The sequence below is a fragment of the Echiichthys vipera genome (assembly GCF_963691815.1).
Source record: "Echiichthys vipera genome assembly, chromosome: 5".
NCBI classification, from domain to species: domain Eukaryota; kingdom Metazoa; phylum Chordata; class Actinopteri; order Perciformes; family Trachinidae; genus Echiichthys; species Echiichthys vipera.
The window spans coordinates 18,188,476-18,205,237 of NC_139830.1; the positions used below are offsets into that span (position 1 = coordinate 18,188,476).

Sequence of the window (16,762 nt, forward strand, 5' to 3'; positions counted from 1 at the left end):
AGTCTAGTCAAGACATCTTTATTATCCCCGGGGGGCAATTAGCAGTAAAGCCGTCAGCAAAAAATAACAGTAGAATGCACAATAGTGGGTGTTGAGTTGATTTATAACTCTCAAAGAACAAGACTGACACACTTTGATTACTCTTATTTCCAGTTTATTGCAATCCATGAGCTGGACAAAGCGGGGAAGTAATATCAGTTTTCACCAGTCTGTCTGTGCTTTGCAACTTTAAAACACGCTGCTTAAAAATACAAAATGTGGTTATGAATCCAGTTTTCTTACTTATAAAGCAGCACCCATCTAGAAAACCCGATAGTTCGCCATTTTACAAATATATATATAGAGGATTTGCGAGCAAAGAAATATAATACTTTGTAAACACTAGCATATTTCTCTCTCCCAGTATGTTTACTTCTCAGGAAATGAAAAATCTAAATTCCTGAATTTGAATTCCAATTACAAGAAGTCGGATGTTTGCGGCTCACAAGCAGGCACATGCCCCAACAGTGCAGCCTGACACTGTGGAAGGACGTATCGACTGTTATGTTCTCCGACCTGCTGCATTCCAGTCAAGGAACGAAAGGTACGGTCATAAGCGGGGACTTTATCTCTAACATAACATTTCTTGTAAACTCTCCATCCACCATCCACAATTCAACCCCGCTTACCTCCTGTTTAGTGTAACTAAATGAGATTTACAGCAACGTCCTTGTGTTTAAAAATGATATTCCTGTGGCTCGATCATGCATCAATTGTCCATCATAAGACACATTTAAATGTTCCAGTTTGAAAATCCCTGTTAAGCTGAAAAAGCTGAGAATCCTCACAAAAGTCTAAACAGACTTGTCAGTTTAATCAGGTAATTCCAGTATAATTTCCCCCGTCATGCCACTGCTTTGCTGTGAAACTCCCCTGCTAACCTGAAGCAACACTGATCAGAGAGAGGCGGTAACAAATTAAAACTTCTAAATGTCTGCATCTGTAAACCCAGTACTTGACCGCTGCCTCCCATGTTAAGACACAGAGGCACCACTTAATTTGTTCAATGGCTTTGTGAAGATCTATAGTGCAACACATTTCAGACAAACACAGCTGTGGAGTTGCTTACTGCACAGTTAATCGAGAAAAACAAAACAAAACATCCACTGCATTATCATACAAAATTCCGAGTTTAGAAAACACTTGTCTGCAAGAAGAAGTTAAACTTTGGGAATATATTGTAAATGAGTTTACACTTGGGTGAATTCTTTGGAAGAAAAATTGCATGAGTCCACTGCACTGGAATGATCAAACAGCTCTAAAAAAAGGCTAGGCACAGAAATTGTACAAACAAGGTGAGGAGGTTATACCAAGGCCAAGGAAAAAAATTAAATAAACATGTATTTACACACTGAGTTAGTTAACACGTGGTCTGACCAGTGTTTTAGTGTTGCTGTATACTTAAACATCAAAAGTGGTCCATGACAACAGAAATAAAAAAAACTCCCGTTACCCAATGCTCCTCAAAGGCTGCGTGAAAGGATTCATACCTCTGGAAAGAGTGCTGTGTGCAACTCGAACCAACAGAGGGAGATGTTGAGGAGGGAGACGAGCACTGTTGACCGTGTCTTTGCAGGAAAAAGTGACAGTCAGAGGACTGCACTCTCACAGTTCAAAAATTACAATTCTCTACTCAGTTCTCCCTCTTTCTCTTCCCACTACTGTTTACCTCAACTCACCACAGGTCATCCGCCCCCAAGTCCCACATATGGAGCATAATGCATCAAGTCGGCCTTTGGCATATTCCACTTTGCAATAGAAATTGTGCACTTGTCTCCCTCTTCTCACACAAGGAGTATGGGATAAAGACACTTGAGTCATGGTGTGGGCTGTGAAAATCAATCCAGTGGCCCTCTTCTAATCCCTCCTTCTGAGGCTCCCTCTCAAGGTGTCTCTGGGAGCATACTGGTGAAGATGTCTATGAGGTTGTCCAGTCCCCACAGGTAGCCGTCCTCCCTGTTGCCCTCCACCCAGGGAGTCCTGTGGTCCAGGGTCCGAGGGTCTGGCAAGGGAACCGTCTTCCCGAAGTCGATCATCCACACTCTGGCCTTCCCCGAAGCGTCGTGCACGAACAGCAGAGAGCTGCCCACGACCTGCAAGACGGGCGAGATTAGGTTTGAGCGAGTCATTACAGAAACTACTGACTGGAGGATATCACAAAATCTTCCACTCGGCCTGTGTGTGTGTGTGTGTGTGTGTGTGTGTCTCACCTCGTGTGACCTGAAGAAGTGCGACTGCTCAAGGACGGATCGAAGTTCCTCCAGCCGCTGCAGGTAGAGTTTCTGATGAGAATAAGGAGATGTAAGGCATCGGAAAAATGGATTGAGGGGGGTTATGCGGCAAACTATTTATTGGCCAGGACCTGTTGCTACTGTAGGTAACCAGTGTAATGTTGAAAGTGTCCTTGACAATGAAAGGCTTTCTTTCTGTTTTATAGCAACAACAGTTGAGCAGTACCAGAAGCCAAACTAGTAACGTCGTAACATACCAGAATCTGAGTCTTGCCAGCTACAAAGTCCTCCAGTGCCTGCATCACCTGCTCCCTGTGCTTTGTCTTCTTAAAGTTGGTGTTACAAGTTCCATCAGCTTTCTGTAAAAAAACAAACGTAAAAAAAATCACATTTAAAAGAGAGAAGAACAAGATATCTTGACCTGCTCAAGGATAATAATTGAATCTAGTTATTCAGCTTTCTGATTTATTCTTGCTGCACAACAATTACTTATTTACAAATATCAATTTCACCAGCACACCTTGACTGCTAATTCTTGTTTGATTAGGAAAAAAAAGCAGCTGCTTTAAATGTGTCATTAGATACTTCCATTCATGTATGAGTTCATGCAAATCTACAGTTATTGGTGCGACCTGATAACCAGCTTTGGATTTATATTTGAAATAACAAACAGTCTACTTCATGGCTGCACATCCAGCCAAAAACCGTGTTTACCATTTTCCTCTCCAGTGTGAGGTCCATCCAGTGAACAGACTGATAAATATTTACTCCCATTGATTGGTTTACGTCTTGTAGAAACAGTTTGTGTCCTTGCTAAACTAACACCAGGAATCCTCGTAGGGCTGAATGCCCAAAGATGACCTCTGACCTTAATGCCTTCGATGCGGAAGCCCATGGTGGCTGTGGAGCTGAGCGTCTCCCTCCACTGCATGTATCTGGGTTTGAGGACTCCCTGCTGGGCCCTTTCTTGCTCTGTGGGAGCCCCGGGGTCCACTGCCACCATCTTCTCGTACATGTCCTTCCGCAAACGTGGACGCTCTCTGGCCTTTAACAGCTCCTCCTCCAAGTACGTCCTGAAAAGTAAGGGCTTAGTGTTTAATTGTTTCATTTTCTGCATCTTTGCTTTTGTTGTTCAGAGTTTTCTGTATTGATTTCATGTCTTTATTGTTATGTATAGTCATTTTATAATTTTTATTATTATTATTATATACAGTAATTGTGATAGAGAGGCAGACAACTGGTGGGAGTAAACTGTGTTAAGGCTTATATGTGTATAAAGGTTCATTATCAAGGCTTATGCATCTCCCAAAAGCACAAGGTAAAATGTTTTTGCTTGACAATATGAACTTGGAAAATGTTCACCACACAATTGCACTTCCTTCATCCTGTACCGAGTCTTACCTGCTGCCCATCTTACAGTCCATGATGGAGGGCGAGTCAAAGTCAGCCAACAGGTCGTCCATCAGGTTGTAGTCCTGTTCGTCTCTCTGTACTACCCCATAATAACCAGGCACATAGGGGCGCAGCGTGTCCTTCATCAGCTTCTGTAGGCACTGCTGCTCACACTCACAGTATCGCTTCAACAAGCGTCCGTACTCTCCAGCCTGGAAGTTGCCTTGGACAAAGACGCAAACAGAATTAAAGACTGAAGATAAAATAATGCACAAGTAAGCATGTGTGGAGTAATAAAAAACATATATTCATGAATACCTGCGTGACCGGCTAGCTGCACCCACGGGTAGCGCTTCTTGAAGGACACGACAAAGGGGGACCAGTGAACCATGGTCTTCAACTTCTGCCAGGACTTATTCTGGAAATAGAAAAAAGATGGAGAACGTCATCCTCTCGGTACCAAAAAGACGTGAGTCGTCACACAAATGACAAGTTTAAAGCTCTGACTAATCAGTACGAGGGTTTTTTTTCTGGTCACAACAAAGTACTGATTACAGGCAGAAGAATGATTATTCATTAAACGAAAACACACCCTGTAGTGCGAACACACACACACACTCACACACAGGCACAGGCACACGCACACACACCTAAGTAGACATTGAACAGATCCTCCCCTTTTAGCCATGGCCAGGTGCACAACGTACATGACAAAACCCATTCATAAAACATTTACCAAAGCCACCACTGTGGTGTTGGAAAACAGACCCGTACTGTCCAAAAGTGAGTGTGTGTGTATGTGTATGTGTATGTGTATGTGTATGTGTGTGTGTGTGTGTGTGTGTGTGTGTGTGTGTGTGTGTGTGTGTGTGTGTGTGTGTGTGTGTGTGTAATGTTTATCTGCATTGGGAAACACCAGAGCAAGGACAGTGTACAACAGGGGCTTTGACGCAAGCAAGAGAGGAACATGACATCGATAGATTAAAACGTGGGAAATCACAACAAACAGACCACCAGTTTAGGATGGGTGTGTGTGTGTGTGTGTGTGTGTGTGTGTGTGTGTGTGTGTGTGTGTGTGTGTGTGTGTGTGTGTGTGTGTGTGTGTGTGTGTGTGTGTGTGTGTGTGTGTGTGTGTGTGTGTGTGCGTGTGCGTGTTACATTACAGTAGATAATACTGTAAACAAATAACTGAATTTTCTCCTTTGCTCTTTATCAGTGTCCAGTCTCTTAAATCCTGTGTGTGCTAAATGAAAATATGTGTTTAACACAAGAACACAGGACTGTGACCGAGGCACAAAGGGTTTAATGTGAGTTGTAAAATGCAGGGACAAGAGGTTGTAATGATAAAACTAATCTTTTTATGATCGAATAACTTGTGTGTGAATGACTGTGCTGCTCCCTGCCAGGCCTATCTCCGCCATGTTTACATGTCGGCCTATCTCCGCTCTCCTCACATGCATTCTTTCCACAGCTGCTCTGTTGAAACCCTGTCACAATAAAACAGACTTAATGCAACAGAAATGACAGGATCTATGTTTATCTTAGAAGAGGAAGAAGAAAAAAAAAAAAAACAGGCTTATTTGAATTTAAGGAGTGCTTTTTTGGAACCCAAAATGTTTTTTGTCTTTATCAGCTTTCAGGGTGATGAAATCCTACAAGTTGCTTATTTAGTAAGTAAGTATAGAATCGTGAACATTTTGTGGTGTTAAGAAAAACATAAGATTTTATCATATTTAACCATTTAGCTGTTGCTTCTTTATGTTGGGGAACTGTTTGTGCTTCGTCAGACAGCTTTGTCAACGTCAGGATTTAAAGAGAGACACGAGAGGCAGGGAGTAATGAGAGTGAATAAGAGACACCTGTGATCTGAGACCTTCAATCCCATCAACAGATTAACCCTGACATAACCTCTGCCACCATCATGGCGAAGAACAGCGATGACACAAGGGAACACCGACTGCATTTCACCACTTCTGCAACATGACACAATGTCCTCTTGCTCATTTTGACACGTCTCACTGATCAAACCAACCAAACCAGATGACCTAATAGTTGTGACCCCATCCAAGTTGGCCATCCAAAAACCTGACACTGTACCATCCTGCATTTATCTGTATCTTTTACATACTATGTGCAATATCACGTACGTGCAATATCGCCCTTTTCACAATGTGAAAGTATCATACATGTGGAATATCATTACAAGTGCAAAAGTATTTATATTTATCCTAACTATTAATATCACAATGTAACCACTCCTCTACATTCTCCTCTTTTCCCATGTATATGGCTATTTATTGTTATATTTTTATACACCTTTTAATCCTTTTAAATGTCTTAAATTTTTTTTGCATTGCTGTTTAATTGTATTTATATTGTCTTGCATGTACCAAATGAGTTGCACTCTAATTTAGTTGTATGCAATACAAGGATAATAAAGGCTTTTCTATTCTATTCTATGCATTATCTGCGGTTTGCCAGCAACGGGACGCTGCCATGTTTTCTTAGATCAAATTCAGTAGGTTTTCTATTGTAGGCAGCAACACCATGTCACAGTATGCTTTTTTTTTTAGCTTTCATTTTCTAATATCTTCCTGGGACATCAGCGGGCCAATTTAGGCCTGGTTAGGGCGACTACCAAGTGTTTTTTTATGTCTTAGTTCTTTATTTCTTGGCTCCACCTGGAATTCAAACAGCTCACTCTCTCACGATATCCCCCCTGCACTGATGGGGGTGTGTTAAGTTTATGCATACCTTCATTTTTATCTTTAGATCTAGCTGTAATAAACTGTAACCTTCACTTTAAAGTCTTGACAGGCTAAAAATACTCTTTATCTTCAGGTTAGTACTTATACAGAGCAGAAAAATGTCCCAGCCAACCTTATACCATGTAAAAGACATGAGGCAACCCGCCATCAGTCACACCACCCGGTCAGTACAGTAAAACTGTCGCCAGCGGTTGGCCTCCAAAGTGCTGCTGTAAGGGATAATTATGACAGTGTAAAGTTCACAACACGAGACTCAGCTGTAGTCTATCTTTTTGTTGTTCTTTTAAAGCAACAGGGTTAAATTTGACTTCATTTAGGTTTAAGCAGTATTTTGCTCTGAAATACACAATTTATTTTTACTTTGATCAGTGTACTTGAGGTGTCTTTTTTTGATTACATGCAAATATATCATTCAGTGCTTTGAAACAAACTTATATTAAACACGAACATGTTATTTACATTATGAATGCTCTGTGTATCTGACGTGTCAACGCGCTGTAGTTACTGTAAAAGATCTGTTTTAAGAAACCGCAACACTGTAGCCAAAAACAATTTGCTGAAGAAACATCGGTTTGTGGCCTAAACACAAACCAGTGTTTACCCATCACAGACCACAGTAACATGGCTTTATTTTTATTTTGTTAGTGTTAGCTTCGTTTCTCCTCATCAGTGACAGATTGGAGGGGGGGCGGGGGGGTTGACAGGAGAGGAAGATGAAGCTGACGCCCAAATCTCCATCCTCTCTTCTTTCACTTCTTTTATCCACATGCCACCAGGCTCTCTCTCTAATTGCTTCAGGCTGACAGCTTAATGCGTTGCCTTTGCAGGGTCAAACGTATCTGACTAAAATTACCAGTCGCAGCCAGAGCTAATGCTGCTAATGGAGGTGTTTGGTTTAAGAGAATCCCTAGAAATTACATGTAAAAGCTTGTTCGGTTCATTTCAAACTGAGCAAACTTAACAGCAATACTGCTGCTGTCTCACCCTGCCTCTTCATCCCACACATCCCAGCTTTTTAAACACCGAGGTCATATTTCACCTCTCACAATTCAACCTTCACCATCTCCCGCTTTCTCTTTTATATAACTCAGGAATACAAAACACACAGATCGTTTCACCGTTCTTTGTTTCATAAGCTTCCTCTACATTCCCCAAAGCGTTGACACAGATGAATGTGCTCGAGATATTTATATTTTCTCCCTAACTTTAAAATCGATCAAGTCCCACTCCTACTCTTCTCTTCTTTTTGTCCTCGCAACGGCCTTCTCTAGAATTTCTCTGCCCTCGTCACACTCCCGTCTCCTCTGATATTTGTCTGGGAACGCCTCTGGTATTCATTATGAAGCAACACCCCTCTGCTGGGATCACTCTGCGTTTGACAACAACAACGGTCAAACTGGAAGAAGTCGCACTGACCACAGGAATGTGTCTTTTATTACAGTGACCCCTACTTTACCTTTTCTAAACACACATTAAGCCTCACACACATGAGCAAGTTTGAGTGCAAGGCAACACATGCATCATGTTTTTAACAATAGTCATAAGCTGAAAGTTATCTTCCAAACTATTATTGTATTGGCTAAACATAAATACAGTGAAAACTTTACTTCTTTAAAGTAACTAGGACTAAATTGTTACTTGGCTTGTAATCAAACAACACTGCGTATCATCGGCCACAATCACAGACATTGCTAAAAGTTTCATATGTTTGGAGGGATAATCATATTTAAAAAAAGTTACTATCTTATTATAGAGGAAAAACAAACACTCACTATACTGGGAGGTTACTGGATCAGCCGGCTGAAACAACACCCCATTGCGAGTTTATTAGGTACACCTAACTAAAACTAATGCAGTTTTGTTATAAATTCTTTCTTCATGAAGGTTATAATGTTCAGCTTTTTAAACTGTTTTAGAGAGGTGTTGATTCAACTGTATGGTCAGTTTAAATGTCTTTGTTTGTGGCGCTGTTAATTTGTATGGCAATATAGTGAGAGGTGTAATACTAAGGATTACCTTCACTGGTGATATAAGAGTGTATTTGTCAAAATTCAAGTCTGAGAAATTAACTGATTGCATAAAGAATTACAGGCTAAAGCATGTTGACCCTGCTTGCTGGCTTACCGCCTTCTTAACCTAGATAGAAAGGCCATCATTTACACAAGTCTGACAGCGTTCAGCGTGCCAACAACCGTCATCTGCAACGACAGGCTGGGATGTCAACCGCGTTACATTTGAATACCAAAAACCTGTCACCTGCATTTGATATAATCTTGCCTCATGTCATCTTTCTGAAGGAGCGTGCAAATACACTCTGCATCTCTGCTCTGGATACAATTTGCCACTTTCCCCGTCCTTACCTGGCAGAGAGAGCGGTAGTGCAGGAGGAGGCAGGCGCTGACACAAGCACACACGGCCCCGGAGACGAAGCGGGAACGCAGCCAGCACAAAACACTCCGCACCATTAGCGCAGGGGTCTTCACAGTCTAGCACTACTAAGGCCGCATGCCTCCCTGTCGGACTGAGATCCTTCTCGTTCATCTATAACCCTCGTTTAACCGTGTCTGCTGTTAGCTCCGAGGTAATACTCTGTGGTATTCCAAGTATTCATCTTCAGTCAGCCTGTAAACTAATCCTCCTCACTTAAAAGATCGCCCTTATTTCTCACACTGACCCCCTTTCTCCTTCTCTATGACCCCTTCTTGTCATCCCGATTCACAATTTCTCCTGTTTAAACATTGTGTCACTTCCTCCCTTCCTCTGCAACTTTCTCAATATATCTTCTTTGCTGTCATCAAGCATTTCCACACACACACACACACACACACACACACACATCTACATTGTTATCTTTCTTTCTACCATCAGCCTGCCTGAACTAGTCCTCTTTGCTTTTACTCCCTGCCATTAAATCATTCTCTCTCTCTCTCTCTCTCTCTCCCAGAAGGTACTAACCTCCAAACAATGAGCTGTCTCCTCTCTCTGTCTCTCTCTCTGTCTCTCTCTCGCTCGCTCTCTCATCCTCTAATCCCCACAGGGCCTATCCTGAGCCCCATGCTGAGCCAATCTCCTGTCAGATTCATGGGGGTAGGGACGACAGACCTTCCCATACACTCCCAGTGCTCTCCTTTTGTCTGCATGACAAATTCCTCAGCACTTTGTAACCTACTGACGTGTGTGTGTGTGTGTGTGTGTGTGTGTGTGTGTGTGTGTGTGTGTGTGTGTGTGTGTGTGTGTGTGTGTGTGTGTGTGTGTGTGTGTGTGTGTGTGTGTGTGTGTGTGTGTGTGTGTGTGCGTGTGCGTGTGTAACCTGTCAGACAACTATCATCAGCTACAGGAGTGACTATATGTGCATACACTGAGGGTGTTTTCAGGTACTGTAAGAGCTCTTTTGTCAAAACAGCCTCACTACTTTGAAACCACATCCCTTTCCCTTAAGTTCAAGTCTTCAGCGTTCATCTGTTCAGCTGTGGTGGGACATTGAACCAACAGGAGATGGCATGGCTTTAAAAAAAACATCTTCAGATAAAACTGTGTATTTATTGTATTTATTTTGTCCCTGTGTCCTCTCTATCTAATGCTAATAATCAGAGAATGAATCGTGTGTGAGGATCTGCTGCCATTCTCTCGTTTATATCATTGTAACTTGAATATTTTGGACTTTTAGACCGTTGGACTTACTGTTACCTTTCAAAACTTGAACTAAATAGTCGTTCATGATAATGTCTTTAAGCTGCAGCTGTAATGTATATCATAATATGATCTGTTCTAATTCTAAGGCTGGTTGATAGTTCAATATGATCATTTATTGTCTTTTAATTGTATCAAATCTCGATGAAATCACATAAAATATTGTTTCTCAAATGAAAATGACAAGCACACACACACTCCAATATCAATTTTGAGTGGATTATTTTGTTTTACATCATACATTACCACTCCTAAGGACACTCAAGACTGGCTTCTCTCTGTATAATAATTATGGAGAATAATGTGTAACGGTCCACTTTGAGCCCACGTGTAAAGCTGGAAAAAAAGATTTATTCATTTTCTATCATTTCACTTGAAACTGTTTTTTCTTGCAACTGTTTGCACTTAAGTTCTCAATTAGATGAGAAAATGCTCCGTACTTTTCATTTGTCAAGAATTTAATTCACACAGGAATATACAAAAATAGGCTTTTCCATGTGGTCGTTTCATACAGACTATTTATTGAATAACCAGAAAACAAGCTATATTGTGATATATCCTTATTAAGATATAAACTATGTAATATATATTGGGAGAGAAGTTATTTTGTTCCGTGATAACAAGTATCTTCATAACGTGAACATCTCATGAGCTCAGGCAAACAGCTCTCAGCTTTGTGACATTGTATTTTGAGCTAAACCAATGGGCCTTTAACTGTTTTTTTTTTCAGCTTAATCTGCATTGAGTACTTTTACTTTTGATTTGATAATTCAGCTAAGTTTACCCGCATGCATTCACTTAAAAAGATATTTTTAATGTTGGGCTTTTGCTGGTAAGAGAGTATTTTACATGTGACACTGCTACATATAAATGATCTGAATACTTCCTCCTGTGATGTTGATTTATTATCATGCTGTAAAAATATAGTTGATAAATATCATAGAAATGTGGATCCAAAACATGGACTGTGTGTCTTTGTGTCTTTGTGTCATGGAGTTTGTGTATAAGTGCTGCTGTAGGAGTGATGTGTGGGACTTTGTGTAATGTGTGGCACGGAAAACAAGTCTGCAATTGTGGCACATGTGAATAAGCATGCATAAATAAGAATCGTCGTCTCGTGTTGGCTGCGTGCTAAAACGTTTCAGTGTATGTTTTTCTTTAAATCTATCTTTTGCCCGCTTACGCTCATTTTCCTCTTGTTTTCTGTTCCGCTGCATGCCTCATGGGGGTTTCAGGGCCAAAATATTAAAGAAGGGAGAAAAAGCGTGTCATTGTTGGCTGAATTTACATCTAATAACATTCAAATGGTAGGGACATAGTAGACAAATTACTGTCTGTGTGAAAGAGAGAACAAGGGAAAGAGAAAAAAAAAGTACCATATATGGCAACAATGTCGCCTAGCAACCGGCTCTGCCTTCAGCCCAATTTTCCATGACACACACACTGAACTCTGAATGCAACACGGCATCGCTGTGTCTCTGAGCATGCATGTCTGAGCAAGGATCTGCTCACTTCACTGAGTGTATAAAACGTAACTGGTTTGTCCGGGAGCTGACAGCGTGGCCGCAGCTTTTTAAAAGCCAGTAACAACAAACACACACACCCTTTTTTAAAAAGATTAATTACTGTATGACGGACAACAAAGCTTTTACTCAACTGCAAAAGGACAAAACGTGCTCATTAGACGACAGCCCTTATCAGAAAACCACAAACCAGCGTCATCGTGTTTGTTACGACAGCTCAAGTGCAACTCCTCAGGTTGCTCATTTCCTGGGCTGTCAGTGTAATAGCCAGGATTCTACACTGTCCACTGACGGGTATGTGGAGAAATGTGGCGGTTAAAGATTCTCGTGATGCAGGTGAAAATGAAACACTGGTCCTCTGGAGACGTTAACAACAATCAGCTGTATTTATACTTAAATGCTTGCAATCTTGGTACCCTTTGGCACTACAAATCTGGGTCGAAAGACCATTTTTAATTCAATATGGAAAATACGGTAGCTATAGAAAATGACACACTGCTCCCATTCAATACCATGTGGAGAGAAGTATCACGAGCTGCACAAAACGGTAGAAAACAACTGTGGTTTCAGCTTCTTTTATGTGAAGATGTGCCTCTTTTCTCTGTTTCTATGACATTGTAAACTGAGTCTCTTTGTGTTTTAGGCTTCTGGACGGACTAAACAAGATATTGGAATTCATCACCTTGGGCTCAGAGAAACAAAAAAAATTGAGTACTTTCTGACATTTTATAGTTGAAAACATAACAGTTTAATCAATTATACCAATAATAATAATTCATAGTGGCAGTCCTAAAGCTGTGAGAACATAAAAGCCCAGACTTTAATTTGGTCATCTGAACCTTTAGGATATATACTGTATATGACTGAATCAACCTGTTTAAAATTTCACCTGGTTGGGGATTGAAGGCGCTCTAACCGACTGTATATGACGATTTACCTTTCATTCATGTAGATTTTATTTTATTTGTGGTGCCAAATCATAACAAAAGTAATCTGCAGACACTTCACATATAGAGTAGGTCTAGACTGCACTCTATAATTATTTATTTACAGATCAAAAACCCAAGCAGAGACCCAGCGATTCTCCCATGAGCATCAACAAGTTGCACTATCTTTAATAATTATGATTATTATGACAGTTATTATATACAGTATTAGTCCAGCAATCTTGTGCACATTTACGTATTATCTACAGTATTAAAGCTATGAGTAGAATGAAGTTGGGCTAGTTTGTGTGGGGTTGCTGTCGTTATTGTTAGATATTCTCGTTATATTTATGCTATATTGTTTGTTTTATTATTGTTTTAATGGCTAATTAAGCATCTGGCTAGTGGGACAAGTGTCGAAAATAAGCCTTTTGAGTACGTATTAACAGCTGATGTTGATCAGAGTGCATTGTCTCTGAAAAAATTAATAAGAAATATAAATGTACCACAACGAGGGTGGACCATATGCTGTGGAAAAAAACCCGGGGCTCAATTATTAAATATCTTGAGCACAATTTCTGCCGAGTTTCTATGTTTTGAGAAGCGCAGTTTGGCGTGCTGACAGCTGAACATCTTTCAACATACTTGCCGGGTGACGTGGCCTGAACCTGGACATTCAGGATTGACACACAGCGGAGATAAGAAGAGGAGATACTGAGTGACTGAAGTGGAGACATCCTGTTTTTACAACTTGTCTCATTCCAAGCATTTCAAGTCTACAGTGCATCAAAGCCTCTTGACCAGCTTCCTACATGTAAACTTTAAACTGCATCTCTTGTCTAGAGGAGAGGAAAAGCCTCTGGGCCAGTAGACAAACTTCTAGGCTGCTCTGATAGCAGCTATGAATGTGAATTGTTCAGTGCTGAAGTGGCAGCTTTAATGGGGATGACGAATTATTCAAACATGCCTCCAGACAGTATGTGAATGGTCCTACGTCTGAGCTCAGCAAAGACATGTGAGCATGAGCCACGGGGAATAAAAGGAACACAGAAAGAGGGGGATTGGAGATAAGAGCCAGTTTCCTCTTATTTGGTTGAAATTTGTTAGTCATCTTTCATTATCAGAGTGATGAGTCTAACCGTTAAGGCTTTGAAGCACACACACACAAATATTTTTCTGGGGGTCTTGTTTTTACAAGGATCGTTATTATTATTTGTATCATTTCCTGGGGATATCGAATACCTTCAAATATCAATATGGCATAGTTTCAACAGGGTTTACAAATTCAATCCTTGACATGCAAGTCAGCCCAACAGCAATGGGATAAAGATGACATACTGCAGCCTGTACTGATTATGACTAATGTGACTGTGCATATTTGAGTGAGCCATGCAACAGTAAACAAGGAAATGCATGTGTCCTGTATGCAATGCATGCATGTTTGTTTGTTTGTTTGTTTGTTTGTTTGTGTGTGTGTGTGTGTGTGTTAGTGTATCTGTACATGTTAACATCCTTTCTATTCCATTGTTTTTCCTTAAACCAGTTTCTGTGTAGTCATTTTGTACCTGACAGTGCTTTGTTCAGTGGGGGAATGTCAGCTGTCCCTGCCATGGGACGATCAATTCTGCAATATTTGCATTTGCTATGTTTTGGTAGCCAAAGTCCTACCTGTTCATTATTATTTTGTCTAGTACGGCTAATGTTCATGGTCACTGAACTGCACAGACAGTTTAAACCATGGCTTAGTAAACAAGTAGGCCTAAACACTGAAAAGGGGCACTCACCCCTGTCCCATCTTCCGGGCTGCACACAGACAGGGAGGGAGACAGGCTGGACTCGATGTCGCTCCCGGTGAAGTCGTCCTCGGACTCCTCGAAGGACGAGGCGGAGGACAGGCCGATGGAGGACGAGTTGGACAGCTTCCTCGGCGAGCGCATGAGCGCGGGGGACCCTCCGCAGCCGCTGTCCGAACAAGGGGACTCGTCGTCCGGGTGAGGTTCCAGACACGAGCCGGCGCTGACAGACAGCAGGGCCGGTGTCCCCTGAGAGCGGGTCGGACTGGGGTCTCTAGTTATGATGAGTTTCGGTATGGTTCCTGGGAAACGTTGGCCTCCTGGGGGACCCTGAGGGGCCTGATCAGACTCCTTCAGGCTCTCACTTGCAGCCGGACAGGCCACGGTGCTGCAGTCACTTTTAGTCATTTTTACCGACAGTCCACTGTCCAAAGGTTGATCCGGGGACGCGCTGGAGAAAGTCCGCTCAAGAGTGTCCGGGTCAGAGGCGCGCAGAGGGGCCGAACTCCTCGTTAATTCCCGAGCCTCAGACACAGCACGACCCAAGTTGTTTCCCCCCAGCGGCTGATCTTCCATGGCCCTCGTCGGGGGGTCCGAGGCATCGTCCTCTCGCCCGGGTTTCGGCTCCTTGCAGCCCGCACCGCTGACTTCACAGGTCCGTGTTTCCAAACCTGCCGCATCGGACGAGCCGGCCGCCGCCTCTCGGTTCACGGCGTGTTTTTGTACAGCCTCGACACGATCATCTAGGCCGGATAGTGTCTCAAAACAACCCGGGGAGGCTCGGTGTTCCCCAACCGCCGACACAACCTCGTCCCTCGGCAACTTTCCTACTCTGTGATCGCGGTGCGTCGCCGGATCAGCGTCTCCGTTTCCGCACCCTAAATCCGCTTCTGTTTGGCTGGATTCTCGCTTTCTCCTTCCCAGACACGGTAGCACTTTATTTTTCATCGGATTCCTATTTGGCTGATCGCTCCGTCGCTTCTCTCCGCTCCTAAACCCGCAGATACGGAGGCGCTGGGCTGTTTCGCTCGCTTTCCACTTCGCTCTGCGCGTCGGGGTGGTGCTGCGCGATAGATCCGAGCGAGTTTGGCCCATCCTGCATTCCGTAGTAGTAACAGTGACCCAGACACACCCTCAGTGGTTGGATTTGAAAAGAGTTGAAGCCACTTAAACAGTGACTCCTACAGTGTGCGGGAAGTCATTAGTCACACAATCCATTCATTAAGCCTGGGGAATCTTAAATTGCTCCATCCTCCTTTTCCCCCCCACGTTGTTCTTGTTCAAATCTGTGAGAACAAACAGGTGAACAATTTAGTACACACATGAGCAATAGCCAAGTCCAACAACCAGACTCATAATGCAGGGTAATCATTAACAGTACACACAATTACCCCTGTATTATTCTTAATAGCCGCAGTAAACACTGGCTGTTATTAATCACTGTGTCTGACTCAAGAATACCCCAGTTAATCTGTGATTTATCTCTCTCTCATCATCATCATGGGAAATTCAGGTATCAGTATTTACTGGAGCAGGACAAAGAAGGTCAAATCAGATGCACTAACACAGAGTTGGAAAATATGAAAGGGGTGATTTAAATATAAACAGTTGAGTGTAAAGATATGCTGGTTTCAGGGAGTATCTGACTCAGTTTCACCAGTGGTAGTAAGAGTAATGCTGCCCTCCTGTGTTCGGACACTACGCCTCTTCAAGGAAACTTGTCCTACATTTTTTTTTTATTTAGACACCAAGGGGTTATCTGTAAAGTGTATTGTTACACAATGCCATGAAAGTACAGTGTCAGTTGGAATAAAATACGGTCAATAAAAAAGCAGCAGCAGTACTGTGTGGTGAAACAAAGCATTGATGGGACCAGGTTCAACTTGTGGACTCACATATACACTATTTTCAAATGTAAGACTCAGAAACTGAGGATTTTTTTCATTATAGGTTCATCTTTCACTTGTTTTTTCAATTAATAGATGAATGGTGAAAAAGATGGCAGGAGACAGAAAGTGGCTTTCACTGTTTTCACTGTTTTTACTAACCCACAGTCCAAAACCACAATAAACTCAATGTATTTTAACCCATAGGCCTATTAAAGGTGTTTCGGTTAGATTTCTGTGCATCGACAAAAAGCTTAATCTATAATCATTTCAGCACTAAGTTAGAGTCTGGAACAAACCCTTTTGTTCCTGTTTTTACACATGGTTGTCTGTCGTCATGTCTTTTCTTTGGTGTGCTTTTCATGTTTTGCTGTTTTTACCTTTTGAGTAAAATTTTCCCATGAAGTTCGGATAATTGTGTTGTGTTTTCCTCTTTTTATTTTATTCGTACGTGGTTGAATTTTCACTGTAATCTTTTTGGAAGAGATTGATCAATAAAGTTAAGACAAGATTG

General features: G+C 41.9%; 1 protein-coding gene across 1 annotated transcript; it reads right to left on the reverse strand.

The window, feature by feature from the left end:
* Positions 1–155: 155 nt before the first annotated feature.
* itpkcb (inositol-trisphosphate 3-kinase Cb) lies at positions 156–15,457 on the reverse strand (the record flags this gene model as incomplete). The annotated part of the gene is made up of 7 exons (XM_083914311.1): positions 156–2,132; positions 2,250–2,321; positions 2,528–2,629; positions 3,139–3,343; positions 3,672–3,885; positions 3,981–4,080; positions 14,354–15,457. 7 exons carry the CDS (start codon positions 15,455–15,457, stop codon positions 1,923–1,925), a joined length of 2,007 nt encoding a protein of 668 aa, XP_083770437.1. The 3' UTR covers positions 156–1,922.
* Between the last annotated feature and the right edge of the window lie 1,305 nt (positions 15,458–16,762).